This window comes from Castanea sativa, chromosome 9 (genome assembly GCF_040712315.1).
Source record: "Castanea sativa cultivar Marrone di Chiusa Pesio chromosome 9, ASM4071231v1".
Classification (NCBI taxonomy): Eukaryota; Viridiplantae; Streptophyta; class Magnoliopsida; order Fagales; family Fagaceae; genus Castanea; species Castanea sativa.
Window position 1 is genome coordinate 659713 of NC_134021.1, and position 19372 is coordinate 679084.

Consider the following 19372-nt stretch of genomic DNA (forward strand, 5'->3'; position numbering starts at 1 on the left):
AATTCTCTCTAGTTAATGGAAATGGGTTATTATTTCTCATTTTTATCTGCCATGTACTTCTTTTGTCAGGGGGAGTTCCTCTGCCCTGTATGCCGCCGACTTGTAAATTCTGTCTTGCCTGCTTTACCTGCCGATTTTAAAGAGGTTCAGAAGCAGCCTGTAAGTGCAACTTTGAGTTCTTCACTTGCTGCTGGACCTTCAACCTCATCATCTGAAGAAATTGGTTCTCTTCACATTCAGCAAGCCTTGGCTCTCTTGCAATCTGCAGCCAATATGGTTGGGAAGGGTGAAATTCTTAAAGTTTTCACCCTGCGGAGAAATGGAAGAATGCTGCCAAATCTTGAGCCTGTTCGTCGGGTGCTCTCAAAATTATTTTATCCAAACAAACAGGATAAGTTGCCAGAGTCTGCGAGGGTAAGCCACTCAATGCTTATGTGGGATTCACTTAAATACTCCCTGATATCGACGGAGATTGCTGCACGCTGCGGAAGGAATCAAACGACTCCAAATTATGGTATAAGTGCCATATATGGGGAACTAAAATCTTCTACTGGATTTATGTTGTCCTTGTTGCTAAAAATTGTCCAAAATACCCGAAGTAAGAATGCTATTCACGTGCTTCAAAGATTTATAGGCACTCAGCTGTTTGCAGAGTCTATTTGCTCCGGTATATCTGTAGGTTATGGAAGTGGCACGTTTGGACAAGGTACGGTTGTTACATCTGTGCCCTTGCTTATCCTTGAGAGTTAAAATTCCTTTTGTATGTTTCTTTTGAGCTTTCTAGGGAGTTTATATTTGCTTTTGTTACTTATTAGGGCAGGCATGGAACATGTGCACAGTGAGTGTGTTTTGTAGTGAGAAGAGGGAGGATGGATAAAGATGAAAGGGAAACAGTGTGAATTGCTTTTTTCCCTTCTTTGCAGGGTAGGCAAGAAAGTAAAGAGCCGCTGGGGGGGGGGGGGGAGGGGGGTTGATGTGGGGATTGGCCTTTCTCCGTCCAGCCACTGCCCAAATTTAATTATAAGTTCTGGAAGCAACTTGTTATAGGATTATGAACAGTACCAATGAATAGTGTTTTGAGGATTTTGGAGAGCTATTTGATGCATGGGTGTTTTAGGTTTTCAAGGGTTAAAATTTTAGGGTATGAATAGATGCAAATCCAGATCTAATCTTGGTTGCAAATTTGGTGAGAACTCACTAGAAATTTCAATGAAAAATAGGATGAACTAGGTTTTTTCAGCATCACACTTTGGAATTGGAAAGGGTTGCATTACCCAATCCTCAAGAGGAATAGTTACTGAATTCTTCATAAATGTGTTATTACTCCAATAGAAACCCTTACATCCATATATATATAGGTGGCACATGTATAGAACTTGGACTTCTTGAACCTTAATAAGACTTGGTCTCCTTGTCTTTTACTACTAAGCCCAAACTAAATAATTAATCTAACAAATAAAAACCCATTTATTAATAAAACTCAAAATAAGACCCAATAGACTACTAGTACATCCCCTGTAAAGAAACCAGAAAATTTCAGAATTTCCTGACATTTAAACCACTGAGGCTATATAAAAGGTGCCCCAAAGCTAATTCTAATACAACAAGCCTTAATGACGCAGGTAGATAGGTGCTATGTGTCTAGGCTTGGATTTAGAAAGAAGTGAGAGTTGATTAGAGTGGCTTATAGGTGGACACACATCTGTGCAGAGAGTATTTTTTTGAAATTTAGCATTCAAAGCTGAGTAAAATTCTCATTTATCAAATCTGAATTACAAAAGAGTTAGTTACAGCTGCAACTACCTCAAGCTTACAACAAACTGAAGCTTAGCTGATTTTAACTAAATACCAGCTCACCCACATTTACCTAAGAGTTACAATCAATTGCAATTGGAATACAACAAATAACATGCCTAAATTCTAACTGATCCATGCAAATGAGAATGTCATGATGTAGATGCTCCTGCATCACTTAATCCCCAATTTTTGGAGTAGGCTATGAATCCTTAACAGATTAGTTAGGTTTGGCAACGTGTATACGTTTTCCCTGTTCTATTATATTGAGGTCATATTCACTATTACTTCCTTAATTGTGGAGTCCTTTTTTATTACTTATACTAATGTTAATTTGGGTCTTCCTTTGTCCATCTAACTGACTCCCTAAATATGTGATCCATCTCAAAAATATAAAACATCCTTATACAATAAATTCTAAGTATTATTAGTATCAAGTTAATTTGGGTCTTCCTCTACATTTTTTAATTCCCTCAGCTTGGATCAACTCTTTCTTACTAGTGCATTAATCGTTCTCCTCTGGACATGACCAAACCATCTCAAATTGCTCTCATCTTTTCATCAATAGGAGTTATCCCTATCTTTAAGGGGACAAAGCTAATTCTAATACCCAAGCATTAATTTCGCACATATTAAATGATGCCATGGCTTTGTTGTTGAATGTGCCAAGGCTACTTGTTTATGATGATTAACATACTCCCAGCTACTGCTGCAGAGCTCAAGGAAGTCTCTTCCTTAGAAGGAAATAGGCCGCACACGATACAAGACCCAGGATTGTTAGCTCTTCCAAATCATGAAGATGGAGATGGTTCAAATGAAAAAAATCCAACAGTCATAAAATATCATCTCACGCTAAGGGAGTGAAACATTTGTGAGGAAAAAAGAGCGGCCCTTGCCGCAATCTCTCACCTTGAATTAGCATACCCTCTTTAAAAGGGTGATACAGTAGCTGGTTGGCTTTTTGTAGAATAGGCTTTAAAATGGATTTACATAAATGAGGCTGATTGAATGAAAGCCAGCGTGATGTGTTGCTTTATATGATAAGGCAACTTGCTTTATGGCCTTAGCTACAATCATGAGTTGGTAAAAACAGTAATATCCCCTTTTTTTTTTGCAGAAATTTTGTCATTTTCACATTAAGTGTGCGTTTGGATGGCACGTTTCTCCCCCAAGTCTGCGTTTGCGTCTTTTTAGTGGGTCCCATGGGTACTGTTCATGGACCACCAAGAATTGAAAAACGTAGCTATGGGTTTTGCTACAGTATTTTCAGTAATAAGTTTTCAGTTTTCAACAAAATAAGCGGTATCCAAATATACCCTAAGAAGGCTCTTTGCAATAAAACATCTATTTACCTATCCAATAATAAAAAAAAGGAGTTAGGTAAAAAACAGATGCCTTAGCCCCCTGCCCCCAACAACCCCCGCAAAAAAAAAAAAATACAAAAAACAAAAAAAGTACGTCCGAGATGAGTGTTGCAGCTGTTAACACGGATTTTTTCTTTGTAATTAATGAAACAATTTGCTTGAAAAAGGGTGGCACTTCATGATGTGTGACATAATGCATGCCCAGAGAATTATTTATTTTCATTTTCTTGGAAGTTGATTCTCAATTCTTTATGATACCTTTTGATAGATTTTATACACTTTATTATAAGTGGTATTACCGTTGCTATGCTTCACAGGTAATATGATGCGTATCTTGAATCAAGTTGCAATGGAAGAATCAAATTCTGATATTCAATTTTGGAATCGAGCTTCTGATCCTGTCCTTTCTCGTGACCCTTTCTCATCATTAATGTGGGTTCTGTTTTGTCTTCCATACCCATTTTTATCATGCGAAGAATCCTTGCTATCCCTTGTGCATGTCTTCTATGTTGTCTCTATTGCGCAGGTGTGTCAATGTCACTTAATTCTTTACGTCAGTAATTTCAATTTTCCATTGGTAGTTCCTGATCCTGATAGTTGAAATGCAGGCTATAATTACATATTGTGGAATACATCAAGGCAAGTCGAATGAACCAGGAATTAATGATTCCTTGATTTCTGACATTTCCAAAGTTTTAGGGGACTGTGGATATGTCCAACAATATTTTGTTTCAAACTATGTTGGCCCTACAAGTAATATGAAGGATACAATACGTAGCTTGAGTTTCCCTTATCTGCGGAGATGTGCATTGCTGTTGAAACTACTTAATTCTTCTGCCCCAGCACCATTCTGTGAGAGGGATAATGTGTTTGATACATCATCTCTTGCCATCAGTGATAGATCATCTCTTGCCATCAATGATATGATGGATATCACTGATGGTTCTTCTCTTGTCGAGCTCAATGAAGTTCAACAGTTAGAAACCATGTTTACGATTCCCTCACTGGATGTTGTTCTAAAGAGTGAAGGTGTGCGGTCTCTTGTTTTGAAATGGTTCCATCACTTCCGCAAGGAGTTTGAATTTCGTAATTTTGGACGTGTCATGCACATAACACCTGCAGTTCCCTTTAAGTTAATGCATCTTCCCCATGTTTACCAGGAAATTTTGCAGAGGTTTGTTTTACTGTTCCACGTTAGATGTGAGTACTTAAGGTACTTTTTTTTTTTCTAGAAAATCTACATTATAAAATATTTATGCTTTATCAGGTTCATAAAACAGCGTTGCCCCGACTGCAAATCTGTCCTTGATGAGCCTGCATTATGCCTCCTGTGTGGTAGATTATGCTCTCCAAGTTGGAAGCCATGCTGCAGGTTCTTGTTCCACCCATCCTTGCAGTCACTGTTACATATAATGTTTCTCAAATGTGCACATACACACACTTCTGATCTCAATGTCACAGGACATCAAATCAAACTTTTTCACAGTTCATGTTTTTTATTTAATCTCAAGTTGCTTAGATGCTTATGTTTCAACTACTAACTGGAAATTTGATAATTTGTTTATTTCTTCTGAAGCCAAAGTGGATGCCAAACTCATGCAATGGCCTGTGGTGCTGGCACTGGAGTGTTCCTTTTGATCAGAGTATGCTTTATATGCATCAATATAGTTTGTCTTGGGAGTCCTAAATTGTTTCTCATATGTTTTATTTCATTTTGAGTTCTCTCTTACCTAGGGTGGTTTGTTTGTTGTTTGTTTTTTTTCCTTTTCTTCTCTCTGGCAACTGATAAATGATACTTGTTATGCTAGAGAACAACAATCCTGTTACAGAGATCTGCACGTCAGGCTCCTTGGCCATCACCCTACTTGGATGATTTTGGTGAAGAGGTATATATGTCTTGCTTCTGTTGCTTTCTTTCTGTTTTGACGTACTAAATAAAACTTTAGGTTTCTTCTGCTCATTTTTCTACCTCAAAAGGTATCTTTTGGGTTCTAAGTCTCTTCATTTTTCTCCCTCAATTTTTTTTTTTTGGGTTTTAAGTCCTAACCAAAAGTCTTTATAACAATAATGCTCCCTTTTGATTGAATGTGAAAGTTTAAAACTTATCTACCCATGCAGTTTTGATTTATTCTTAAAAATTCACTTGCTGATTTCAAACCAATTTAGTTGGTTGCCCGTGGAAAGATATATAACTGTTAGACATTTTCCTAATTTCATGAAAATTCTGCAATATATTAATTGAATATCAATTTACTTAGTCAGGATTTCCAGGGGTCTTAGATACTACTGCTGAAAAATGAAGTTCTTGTTTAGTTGTTTGAATTTTTGTAGCCTTCTGCTACTTTTTTTGTAAATTTGGCCTTTTATGTGTGTATGAAATTATATTTAGAGGTTTTATACTTTTATGCTACTTATGCACACTTCTCTTATAATTTTAAATTTTCCATATTGCAGGATGTTCAAATGCATAGAGGGAAGCCGTTATATTTGAACGAGGAACGCTATGCTGCTCTAACTTATATGGTGAAGAAAGAAATTCTCTCTCTTTCTCTCTAAATTTAAAAATCCTCATTTTAGGTTGGGAAAGAATCTTTTGTGTTGTTTTATATATCTGTGACATTTCCAACAATGGTGCAAGTACCAAGCATAAAGACTTGGTAACTTAGGCCCCGTTTAGTAACGGTGTTTAAATAATGAAAACTGTTGTTTAAACACCACAACACGTATTTCTACACACTTTTTCACCCACACATATTTCCATAAAACTTAAACAACGTTATTAGAAATCTCTTACCAAACGGGCCCTTGAGCTTTTAATTTTATTGTTTACAATTTTTTTTTTTGGGGGGTGGGGTTTGGGGGAGAGGGGTGCCTTCTGTTCAAATTTCTTTCATTTATTTATTTTTCTCTCTGTTGTGGATATTTTGCTTGATAGGTTGCTTCCCATGGCCTTGATCGGAGTTCAAAGGTTCTTCGCCAAACTACTATTGGTTCTTTCTTCATGGTTTAGTTTGGATTGCATGTAAATGGTGGGAAGGTTAGTCTTTGCACTGTTTTATGGTTATGGTTAAGTACAGCTCATTTAGGTTAGTTTGCTATACTTGTGTTTTGTGGCACTTGCCTCTTCCTAATTTTTTTAATATATTATTTATGTTTAAGCTTCATTCCAATAAAAGCCAACCCCCCTTCCGTCTAGTTCGGTTATGTGGGTTTCGTTAACTACCAAAAAATGATGTAGTATTCTGTTTTATTTTTTTATTTATTTTTTCAGAATTTCGTAAAATTTTAAAAAAATCCATGAATTAATTTTAAAAAAAAAAAATCATTTTTAAAATTATTATTTTTGTTTATAATTGGAAGAATACAAAGAAAAGAGAAAAACGAAAAAAGTTCTTTAATGTTTTGGAAAACCAAGAACTCCTCTTTTTTTTTTTTTTTGTTGATAAGTAATAGAAGTTTTATTGAAGAAAAAAAAAAATACTGTGTTCTCAATGAAGAATACAAAGTACTTGAAGCAATTACAAGCAAATCAATAAGAAATATTAACAGGAAGATGGAAATAAAAAATGGAACTACATTGTGTAAAACCCCAAATTCAAGACAACGCAAACAAAGTCCCAATTAGCAAAGATTTTAAAAGATCTAAACTCTCTCATATCTTCAATTGTATGAGTATTGTGCCTCTGCCAAATTAACCACATTAGAAAAGCTAATACCAAATTCCAAATATTTGAAGAATGTTTCCCAACCAATTCCTCCATGCAAATAGAAGAGATGTGATTGTCTTCGGCATCACCCATTGAACCCCAAACATTAGGATAACTTCACAACACATGAGCAAACTCACAGTGGAGCAAAAGATGATCAACAGTTTCCCCATCACAATGACACAAGCAACACCAATTAACTAAGAGCAATCCCTTTTTAACAAGATTATCAATGGTGAAAATCCTACCCCAAGCTATTGTCTGTAAAAAGAAAGACACCCTTTTAGGTATCTTTATACACCAAATGTTCTTCCAGGGGAAGAAGCAATAAGGGGACCAAACAAAGAGTTATAATAAGAGTGCACATCAAAAACACCATCCTGTGACAACTGTCAAGTCAAATCATTATCACTCTCACCGCTTGGCATTTGGAATAAAGAAACTCAAAGAAAGTTTACACTTCCTCCCAACACACAGTTATGAAAAGCTCTGTAGAAATGTATACTCAAGCTAAGGGTGGCAATTCGTGTTCGCGTGTCGGGTTGAGCTGTAAGTATTATGTTATATGGGTCAACCCGAACTCGACCTGTTTGATAAACGGGTCAAAATTCCTCAACCCTAACACGACCTGTTTATTAAACGGGTAACCCAACACGACACATTTAACCCGTTTAATTAGTAGGTCATATTAGGGTTGACACAAATGACCTGTTAATAACCTGTTTGAATAATAAATCCTAACTGACCTGAGCAACCTGTTTGATTAATAGGTTAAACTTAACCCGAATAACCTGTTATCAACTCTCATATATCTAAAATTATAATTCAACCATAAATTAAGTAATAAAAATTCAAATAATAACAAAAGCAAATATTCTTTCATTCCTTCAAAATAAAATTACTAGTCCAAAAGGTTCTAACCTCCATACAACCAAATTTAATAATATGTCGAAGTTCCATAATAAATAAAAAACCAAAATTATTACATGGCATCCAATTTCCATATAAAAAACTTTAAAGACATTGCATATTAAGAAATTAAAAACCAGAATGATTACATATATGGCATATCAAAATATCCATGATGGCAAAATCTAAGTCCAAACATCCAAGTGCCATATCAAAAAGTGAAAGTCATCATTGATTAAGGGACTGGATCCATTGAGGGTTCCATTGAAGAGGTGTCTTCCTTGTGCTCATCCTTATTGATTTTCATGTTCATTATATCTTCAGTGAGCTCTTCCAATTGTGATTGTGCAAGTTCTACAACAAAAATTTTAATGAAACGTTAAAAACTTATCAAAACATTATAAATAAGAAATTTAGAAACTGTGGATAATCAAGCAATTGAATCAATTAAATAAATAATAGTCATTCGCATAGTAGTAATTACTAGTAATGAACTTGTGATGTCTACCAAGTCTACCAAAACAACATCTATAAACAAATGTATTCTGCCAAAACAACATCTATACAACAATTATATCCAAGGGAAACTAAGACCTTGGTTTATTGTTCTATACTACTATTTGACATTTTATGGAAATGAAGGTATCATATCATATACTAAATTACAGAAAAACAAAACAAAATTAAAACCTATTAGAACCCAACACAAATTTCTAGTAGGTTTCTCTAACTTATTGTTATAGTGTTATACAAGACCAGTGAAAGGGGCATTAGCAATAACATTTTCATTTAACATGAACATAGAAGAAAAAGTTGATTAGGCCAATATTCATTCTTTCCTTAATCTGTAAGTTCACTAGAGATTGGGTCATAAGTTGCTGCCATGACTCATAACGTCAATCAGACCTTGCTGCCATGACTCATAACATATATCAGACCATAAAATGGGTAGTGGAGTAGAACATTGAAAGGGAAAATGAAGCATTCTACCAGATTTATCATCAAAATGAAATCTAACTTTTAAAGATAAAGTATGGAATGCTGTTTGCACTAAAGCACAATTTGGTGAATCATCTCACTTGAGACAAAGTTTCCCATTTATATCTATCCTATAATTAGAGTTTTCTTTTAAAAAAATCATCATAAAGCTTAAAACTCATTTAGCCAACATGTAAATAAAAAATACATTACCTATATCTGCATATAACCAGTCTCTTGTACAAACCGATGCCTCCACAGTATCAGGTTTAAGTGCACTCCTGACTTGATCAATGACTCGTCCCCCAACACTAAAAGTGGATTCCGAAGCAACCGTAGAAATAGGAATGCTCAAAATATCACGAGCCATGGCAGCAAGTTCTGGATACCTATCAGGTTTAAGTGCACTCCTGACTTGATCAATGACTTGTCCCCCAACACTAAAAGTGGATTCCGAAGCAACCGTAGAAATAGGAATGCTCAAAATATCACGAGCCATGGCAGCAAGCTCTGGATACCGAAATTCATTTCCTTTCCAAAAAGCTAGTATGTCTAGTTTTGCATTCCTATCTACTCTTGGTTCATCCAAGTAGAGCTCCAATTGTGTTTTTTGGTGCTTGCCTACCCATATCCATACTATGAAAGGAATCAAATTCCTACATATAAAAACAATATAATAAATGTTAATCTAAGCAGAATATAAATATGATAATATAAATTAAAAAAAAAAAGAATAATAAAAAAATAACATACTTGCATCATAGACAAAGATCCCTCATTAGCGTACTGTTCTTCTGTTTCTTGAGTAGCTGGACCAGCCATTTCGGAAGATGTTGTAGGTGTAGGAACATTACTCACATATTCTCCAAACAAAGCAAATAATTTTTCACGAACCTTCAAATATTGGAGTGAACTAGCATACCCATAAAGCTTTTGATAGCACCAATCAATAAAAGACAGCTTATACCTAGGGTTCAATACTTCTCAAATTTCACAAGCATTTGATTTGCCATTTTTCTTATATACTCATCCTCACTATCACTTTATTTCTTCAAGGTAAAATAAACAATAAAAACTTGTGGAAAATACAAGTTAGCTGTTGGATATATTGTGCCAAAAAAGACCAATGTAGCATCGTAAAAAACAGCCAAGAACTTCTTAATTTTTTCTGCCTTTTTCCACTCATCAACAATAGGACAATACTTAAAATTATAGTCAGTCAACTCTAGGTGTTGAAAAGCACGTCGGTAAGAGAGAGCATTTTGAAGCATTAAAAATGTAGAATTCTATCTAGTAGGCACATCTTGCCTTGAACCTTTCTTATCATCCGAATCCATTTGCTTAACAGATTCATAAAAACTTTTTTCCTCCCTTGTGATCCTCTTACATACTTAATGCTTTCATGAATTTTTTGGACAACAACATCAATTTCTTTCAAACCATCTTGTACAACCAACTTGAGAATATGAGCACAACAACAAAGATGAAAAAATTCACCATTACAAACAAGTGCTTTCTTATTTATCAATTGAGTTCTTAGCATGTCAATAGAAACATCATTGGAAGAAGCATTGTCCAATGTCACACAAAAAATCTTATTCTCAATACCCCACATTGATAGCAATTTATAGACCTTTTCAAACAAAGACACCATTATGTGGTAGTGGCATATGACAAAAGTTCAACACTCTTTTCTGTAAAACCCAATTAGCATCAATAAAATGAGCTATAACCATGGTTTTAAAAACCGAACCGGACATCAAACCGCTTTTAAAAAAATTTCCGGTTTTTGACTGGTTTTTTATGCTTTTAACCAGACTGGACTACACCGGTTTTTCCGGTTGAACCAGTCAGACCGGCCGGTCCGGTCCGGTTTTTAAAACAGTGGCTATAACACACATATAACCATCAGTAGCTGTAGAAGTCCACAAATCAGATGTCAAACAAACTCTAGCAGGAGCAGATGTCAAGACAGATTTCATTCTTTCTTTTTCCCTCTTATACATCTTAACCAAATCATTCTTAGCAGTATTTTTAGAGATATTAGGGACATCAACACACAGGTAAGAAAAAATTTCCCGTATACCAACATACTCAACAAATCGGAAAGGTAATTCATGCATTGTAATAGCAGCACATAACAACTCCCTAAATTTTGTAGGATCAAATTTAGGTAAACTTACAGACATTGCATTTTGGCCAAGTATAAGCTAGCCAACATCCCTTGTGTCTTTTCTTGGACATACATCCAAATGGCGCTTCAAATTTCCTGTACCGTATGCTCCGGCAGCAATATATTCCTTTCCACACTTCTTGCATTTACATGTAGGCTTTTCTTCATCTTTTGTAGGAAGCAGCTCAAAGAAACTCCAAACATATGAAGTCCTCCTTTTGTTGTCTTTGTTATTTGTCTTATTCTTAGACCTAGTCTTGGCTTTCTTTGGCGGAGGAAGTTCAGCCACTTCATCAAGTTCATCTTCTAAGTCAATGTCCTTGCCTCCATACTTAATTTCAATAGGTATCATCTCATCACTTTCCATCTAGGCCAATTTAAACAAAAATTATTGATTAGAAATTTAGTAATTCTAAAATGACAAAAACAAATAAACTTGAAAAGAAATCATAAAGAACGACAAATAAATTTAAAATCAACAAAACAAACAAACAAATCTACCATGCCTATTAGTACTAAACAGTCAACATTACAGTGATTAACACAAAATACAAATTGATCTTCAATTATTTTATCTTAAGATGATTGAAACAGAAAATACTTGAAAAGAAATTAGAGAGCCAGACATATTATTTTAAAATCAAAAAAGAGATAAACAGATCTACTTTTTTTTTTTTTTTTTCAGTAAAAAGATCTCCCATTAGTACTAAAAATCAGCAGTATGGTGATTAACACAAAAAACAAATGGATTTTTCTGCAATCTGTTTTTTTTTTTTTTTGCGTCTATTTTTCTGCACAGTTTTTCTGCTGTGTTATCTACTCTCTTTTTTTTCAGTAAAAAGATCTCCCATTAGTACTAAAAATCAGCAGTATGGTGATTAACACAAAAAACAAATGGATTTTTCTGCAATCTGTTTTTCTGCACAGTTTTTTTTTTTTTTTTTTTTTTGCGTCTATTTTTCTGCACAGTTTTTCTGCTGTGTTATCTACTTCTTCTTTTTTTTCAGTAAAAAGATCTCCCATTAGTACTAAAAATCAGCAGTATGGTGATTAACACAAAAAACAAATGGATTTTTCTGCAATCTGTTTTTCTGTACAGTTTTTTTTCAATTTTCTGTGTCTATTTTTCTGCACAGTTTTTCTGCTGTGTTATCTACTTTTTTTTCTTTTTCTTTTTTTCAGTAAACAGATCTCCTATTAGTACTAAAAATCAGCAGTATGGTGATTAACACAAAACAAATGGATTTTTCTGCAATCTGTTTTTCTGCACAGTTTTTTTTTTCCTTTCTGTCTATTTTTCTGCACAGATTTTCTGCTGTGTTATCTACTTTTTTTTTTTTTTTTTTTTTTTTTCTGTATACAGATCTCCTATTAGTATTAAAAATCAGCAGTGTGGTGATTAACACAAAAAACAAATGGATTTTTCTGCAATCTGTTTTTCTGCAGTGTTTTTTTTTCTGCAGTGTTTTTTTTTCTGAGTCTGTTTTTCTGCTGTGTTTGTTTTTCTGCAGTATCAGTTTTCTGCACAGTTCTGATGTGTTTGTTTTTCTGCAGTATCAGTTTTCTGCACAGTTTTTCTGCAGTGTTGTTTTCTGCTGAAATAGGTCTGATTTCCCGTCTGGTTCTTATGTATTGTTTATTATCTTGTTTGTTTTCTGCAGTATATGGTTCTTATTTACTGATTATTATACTTAAATGTAATAAAATTTCTATCTTCTATTTTAAAAAAGAGAAAATAATCAACATGATAGTGATTAACAAAATAAAGGAACGGATCTACAATTATGTTATTTTAAGATGATAGATACAAAGAAACTTGAAAAGAAATCAGAGAAAGACCCAATTATTTTAAAATCAACAAAAATACAAACAAGTCTATTATTAGCACTAAACAATTAACATGATAATGATTGACCCAATAAAAAAGATCTAAAATTATTGAAAATTTCATTGGTAAGAAAATAAAACAAAAATTTAAAACATATATACCTTGCTAGTGGATTCGGTGGTTGAAAGTTGAAGAAAGAGAACTGGTGAAGCTGTGAAGTCGTGAAGGAGAACAATGAGCAGAGAGGCCAGCCACGATTTTGAGGGGAAAAGAAACTAAAAGGGTCGGCTAGGGATTTGAGGGGAAGAGAGAGTAAAGGATTGAGAGACATGGGAAGGCTAGGGTTTTGATTTTATATTGTAGATTCAACGTATCTGTAATTGCAGTAAAGATGATCGGTTAGAGTTTTGAGGAGAAGAAGAAGAGTTGGAGACAGAGTAAAGAATGATGATGAAAACGAAGATACAATAGACTGAGAGAGGCGTGAGGTTAGGTTCTGACTCAAGAGAAGAGATGAAAGATAAGCTTATATACCTAGGTTATGAGGGTATAATGATAAAATTACCTTTATAAGCTAATCGGGTCAAACAGATCAAACGGGTTAAACATGTTAAACACGAACACGATTCGTTTAATAAATGGGTTAGTCATGTCAATTCGAATATGACCCGAACCCGTTTAGCCTCAACTCATGACCTATTTATAAACGGGTTAGTCTTGTCAGGTTCGCGGGTCGTGTCGGATTATGCCACCCCTAACTCTAGCTTCTACCACCCCCTTCTTATGAAGAAATAATCAAATCAGAAATCCAAGCATTTTTAAGAACAAAGCAAGCAAAAAGGTTGAGATAAAGATCCTTTAGAGGAAGGTGCCCACTCCAAGGATTGTACCAAAACCGAATACGATGACCCACTCCCACCACATACAATACATCCAGAGAGAGTTCGTAAAATCTCTACACCCACCCTAATATTCTTCCACATCCCACAGCGATGTGTCCTTATAACATTTCTAGTGCACCATCTCCTTCTAATTTTGCTATTACCTGAGGCCATAAGAAATTGAATTCAATCCCGAAATACCATAATCACTTTCCAAGCAATGCTTGGTTAAACAACCCCATCCTCCGGATCCCCAAACCACTTGCCTCTACTAGCAAACAAACCTTTTTCCATGCGACTAAAGGATATTTGAATTCATCCTCAGATGTCCCCCATAGGAAATTCCTTTGAATAATTTCTAATCTAGTCGCCATAGATTTGAGGGATAGTAAGCAAGGATAACTAATAGGTTGGAAGACTCAAAAGAGTACTTCTTAATAAAGTCAGTTTGCCACCTTTCGACAAATATAAACGTTTTCAAGACTACTCTCCTTTTTTATATGATAGGGTTCCATATTGAGAAGGCCTTAAATGAGCCCTAAAAGGCATACCTAAGTAAGCCATGGGCAGGCTGCCAATTTTACAATACAAAACACTAGCCAGAGCATTCAAATTCCTTACCTTACCTTTTGGAACAATCTCACTCTTGCCAACATTGACTTTCAAACCCGTGATAGCTTAAAAGAAAATCAACACCATCTGAATATGTTATAATTGTTTTAGGTTAGAACACAACTAGGAGGCCTCTAAAAGTGATATCCATTCCACCACTACCGAACTCTAGCCACATAACTCAATTTCACTTTTGCAACAGCAAAAATCCTAATATACAGATATTTAAACACCCACTAGCAAAATCAATAACTAGATTTTACATTCTAAATCACAATAAATCCAAAAATAACCCAGTACAAAAATCTAGAAATCCAAAGCAATGATCTATGGGCAAAGAAACCCATCATAGACTCCTTGGACATGATTGGACGCCTCCACAACCAAAACTCCTAGTCCGGACTTGATCTTTGTTCTACTGGTTTCTAGTTTTGGTCTTCGTTTCACTTAGGGCTATCCAAGCCACCTACCCACCTAACCCACCCAATTTGCCCACCGCCCGATCCGATGACTCTATAGGTATAGGTCTATTCCTCCCAAGATCTGACTTGACCCAATTTGATTGTCCAAATTGCATACCCTATTTTAGAAGGGATATAAGCTTAACCAATCTCACAATTTTGCCCTTTGACCTGGGATATAAGCTTAACCAAGTTCTGAGATAGCCATTGTAATTTTGTGTCGGCAAAAATGCCCCTTCTCTCTGTCTCCTCTTTAAGTATTGTTTAAAAGATAATTATTGCATAAACAGGGGTTGGATATTTAATTACCTATTTATCAGTTTTTCCCTTGTTAAATTATGCAGTATTTTTAGAGTTTGGTTTTGACCACTCACAGCAGTTAAGCTAAATAGCTATATACCTATTTTAGCTTTACCAAAATACAAAAATAGCTCTACAACAGTGGAGGTATAGCTAAAAATTTTAGCTTCAGAGCTACAGTATGCAACTATTTTTGGCTGCGTACTGTAGCTTGAAGCTAAAAAAAATAAAAATAAACAAACATTTCCTATTTTCTCTCTCTTTCTCTCTCTCTCTCTCTCTTCTTTCTTCTTTCTTCCTCAATTTTTTTTCTCTCTAGCTTGCCGGCCAGCTACCTCATCTCCCTCATCCCTTAGCTCGCTGGCCAGCTCCCTCATCGCCGATTTGTTCCGCCAACCCACCCCAAGCCCCATCGCCGATCTTTCTCTCCGTCGTTTTCTGTCTCTAGATTGAATCCAAGCTCAAATGATCTAATGATTTTTAGTTTTAGTTGATCTGGTGGGTTTGGTTGTGACAGCGCGACGGCGGGGGGTTAGCCATGGTGGGTTAACCCTCTTTCTCTCTGTCTCTCTCTCTAGCCCTCTCTCTAGATTGAATCCAAGCTTTATTGATTTAATGATTTTCAGTTTTTGCTGGGTTTTGGTTGATATGGTGGGTTTGGGTTGTGATTTGGTTTTGGGTTTGTGATTAGGTTTTGATTTGGGTTGAGGTTGTGGGTGGTGATGGCAATGGGTGTAGGCGGTGGTGGCTGGTGGCAGTGAGTGTGGGCAGTGGTGGTGGGTTTCGTTTTTGTAGTGGTTTTTTTATGGTGGGTTTCTAATGGTGGGTGGTGGCTTGAGTTTGTGATTGGTGATTTTTTATTTTGTTTGTGATTGGTGATTTTTTTTTGTTTGGGTTGAGGAAAAAGATTAAGGATTTGGGTTGGTGGTTTTTTCTTTCCTTCTGTGGACTGCTGGTGGTGGTGGTGGTGGTGGTGGATGTTTGTGCTGTGCTAATGTGTGTGTGTGTGTGTTTTTTTTTTTTGTGTGGATGTTTTTATTATTATTTTAATGAGTTATTTGTATTATTTTAATCAAATAGCTAAAAATATAACTCTATTGCTGTGGGGTGTGAAGAGGTAAAATAGATAAAGTGACCTTTGTAGGTGCCAAATAGCTATATTTTTTGCTCCACTGCTGTGGATGCTCTAAGATTATATCTACTGCTTCAAATATGGTAGCCATTTTGGTCTAGGTTGTGGAAAAAGATTAAGGATTTGGGTTGGTGGTTTTTTCTTTCCTGCTGTGGACTGGTGGTGGTGGTGGTGGATGTTTGTGCTGTGCGTGTGTGTGTTTTTTTGTGTGGATGTTTTTATTATTATTTTAATGAGTTATTTGTATTATTTTAATCAAATAGCTAAAAATATAACTCCATTGTTGTGGGGTGTGAAGAGGTAAAATAGATAAAGTGACTTTTGTAGGTGCCAAATAGCTATATTTTTTGCTCCACTGCTGTGGATGCTCTAAGATTATATCTACTGCTTCAAATATGGTAGCCATGGTTGTTGAATTTTTCGTTGTTTGGAAGTCACATTTCATTAGTTGCCCATAGGAAGCCTCCATTCTGATGAACACAATTAGGGGTGTCCACGGGTCGGGTCAGCTCGAGTTTGGGCCCAACCCGGAACCGACCGGAGTCTGTCGGGTTGTAGGACGGCAGACCCGCTGCCGATCGCGAAAAACTACAGGTTGAGTCAGATCAGGCTCGGGCGGACGGCGGTTTTTTCTCGACTCGACCGAAAGACAGAAAACAAAGATGAAACTTGGTACAAATTTCACAAATCTTAAGAACAAATCTACAAACCCAAAGGGTTAGGGGGCAATCACTTTTTAGATCATGGCTTGTAATCCTGGAGCCTTTCCCTTTACAACTGAGCTTGCCTAAGGACGACAGAAAAGGTCTAGGATTGAGATCTGAGCAAGAATTTCTCCCAGGTGAGTGGCTACGTCATAGGGTGGTAATTGGTTGCTTGGTCAAGCAGTTGCCCTTCCTTGGCAAGGAAGGAAAGGTGCTCCAAAGCATATGGGGTTGAGGTCCTTTTCTGGTTACTATAATCAATAACCACAAATCCGGAGAACCCAGACAAAAATAGAGAGAAAAGACAGAAAACAAAGACGAAATTTGGTACAAATTTCACAAATCTTAAGAACAAATCTACAAACCCAAATATCAGTAACTACAAATCCGGAGAACCCAAATAGAAATCAAGAGAAAAGACAAAACAAAGATGAAATTTGGTATAAATTTCACAAATCTTAAGAACAAATCTACAAACCCAAATAAATAATAGAAGATCTGAACTTGTATGAGACGAAAACAAAGAAACAAGGAGTGTTACTTGCAAATCGGCGATGGTGCGATGAAGGAGATTTGTAGCTCGGCGATGGTGCGAAGCTCAGCGATGGTGGAGGTTCGAAGATCTAAAGATACAGATCGGCGATGGTGCGATGAAGGAGACTCGTAGCTCAGCATGGTGGAGGTTCGAAGATCTAGAGATTCAGATTGGCGATGGTGTTGGCTAGCGATGGTGATGGCCATTGAGCATGAGAGAGATCGAGAGTGTGAGACTCTGAGGCGAGACTGAGAGAACGAGTGGACAGAGAAACTAAGGGTGGGTGAGCTGGTGATTGACTGAACTGGAGTGGAGACTAGAGAAAATAAAACGACTAAGAACTGGGTTATATACAAGATCGGGTTAGATTGATCGGGTTTTGGAAGGGAAGATCCGCCATCCGACCCGCCGGAATCGGTTTGGGATGTCAGGGACCCGCCGCTGACTGCCAGGTAGCCAGGTTGGGCGGTTGCCAGTTCGGGTCCGGTCGGTTTATCCGGGTGGGTCGGGTCTGCGGTTTGGTTGGACAGGCCTAAACACAATTATGAGAATTGTATAAACATTATTTCCTCCTTTTCATGCAGTCTGCGAGATGGATCATCTTTGCTAAGAGTTACTTGTTCAATTTCTTTTTCTGCTTCAGCAAAGTTTATTTTTTGCTACCATCTTTGAATTTGCCAAAAAATGAATCCAGGCCTAGTAATTCTGTTTGATGTATTTCGCTGCTGTCCATGGATGTACAGTTCTTCATTATGCTTAAAGAATACTTGCAATTTTGTTCCACCTCTATTTATTTGGCTGTGGTATGTTTCACCAAGTAGGTGGTAATAAATCATCGTACTAGTGGTGAGCTGCTGCAGCTCCAGGGATTCTGTTGAAATTTTTCGTACTTCACTATTGTTCCTTTTATCTATTTCTTTGTTTGTGTTTATGAATTATGGTCCTATTAACCACAACCAGCAGCAATAATTGCGACTTAAATGGTGTTAGGCAAGAATACCTTTTTGTCCCTCAAGTTCAAGGATATTTTTAATTTGGTCCCGTTTTATTTTTTTGGGAGCCATTTTGATTGTTGAGTTTTGAAATTTTCATCACTTTTGGTCCCTCCATCTCATTAACGAAAAAGTTGATGTGGTTGATGGATTGCACTACTGGCACATCCAACTTATTTAATAACAATTAAGGGTGCTACATCTGAGCTTAGATGGCAAACAAAGAAGTCACATCAACATTTTATATATATATATTCTTTAAACGATTTCTTGCTTTTATTTATTTTTTCTTTTAAACTTTCCTATACTTTCTTGGTAATCAAATAGATCTAAATTTATCAACTCTTTTATTTTTGTAGATCCAATAATCACCCAGATGAACCCTTGATTTCACCTAAAAAATCAGATCATCTTACAAGGAAAAGAATGTGCTGATCAAAGACATTGGGAAAGGCGAGAGCGTGAGATTTGGAGGCAATGACTAGGCCAGAGTGAACGCGGAGGTTGTGCTTGAACCGTAAGATTGAGGATGCATTGTTATTTGAAACTGTTTGGTGGTTCTCTGTGGCTTCTGAGGGGAAGGCTTAAACTTAAACAAGGGCGTTAAAGGAGTGGAGATGAAAGGAGACAGGTGTTTAGGGAGAGGGAAAGTGAGCAAGTGCTGGAGTTTATCCGATGGATCACATTCACAATCCCTTGACCACACTTGGATCTGATAAAATTCTACAGCTTTTTCTTTTGGTGTAAAATCATTTTTATGAATATCGTTTTGGACCTCGTTTCGGTTTGTCTAGTAGAATGAAAAATTTCGGTACTGGCCTATTTTGGCATACCGTTTCAATGTGTTTCGGGTGGTCTAAAATAAATAAATAAATATATATATAAATAAATAAATATATATAGTCTTAAGTCTTAACATCAAAAAAATGTATTACATTTTTTTTTTAGTTGAATAATAATACAAGTTAGTGAAATAAATATTAAAAAAATGCTTAATTAACT

The 19372-nt window shown here is 36.0% G+C and overlaps 2 protein-coding genes across 6 annotated transcripts in view; one reads left to right on the forward strand and one right to left on the reverse strand.

Annotated features, from left to right (window-relative positions):
• Nucleotides 1-19211, forward strand: part of LOC142610654 (E3 ubiquitin-protein ligase PRT6) — a 27039-nt gene extending 7828 nt beyond the window's left edge. For 2 of the 5 annotated variants that reach the window (XM_075782529.1, XM_075782530.1), the window contains exons 10-18: nt 70-706; nt 3476-3684; nt 3767-4332; nt 4426-4530; nt 4735-4801; nt 4967-5044; nt 5613-5681; nt 6094-6195; nt 18730-19211. In XM_075782529.1, coding sequence (XP_075638644.1) covers nt 70-706; nt 3476-3684; nt 3767-4332; nt 4426-4530; nt 4735-4801; nt 4967-5044; nt 5613-5681; nt 6094-6168 — 1806 coding nt within the window. In that variant the 3' untranslated portion in view covers nt 6169-6195; nt 18730-19211. Of the gene's footprint in view, nt 1-69; nt 707-2509; nt 3175-3475; nt 3685-3766; nt 4333-4425; nt 4531-4734; nt 4802-4966; nt 5045-5612; nt 5682-6093; nt 6196-12436; nt 12530-18729 lie in introns of those variants that run through there. The other 3 variants (XR_012839849.1, XR_012839848.1, XM_075782531.1) reach the window with 3 other exon arrangements.
• Nucleotides 7951-9477, reverse strand: LOC142610656 (uncharacterized). The gene is made up of 2 exons (XM_075782532.1): nt 8966-9477; nt 7951-8128 (listed from the first exon to the last, which is right to left on the reverse strand). The coding sequence occupies exons 1-2, from the start codon at nt 9249-9251 to the stop codon at nt 8010-8012; spliced, it is 405 nt and encodes a 134-aa protein (XP_075638647.1). The 5' UTR covers nt 9252-9477; the 3' UTR covers nt 7951-8009.
• Nucleotides 19212-19372: the final 161 nt, after the last annotated feature.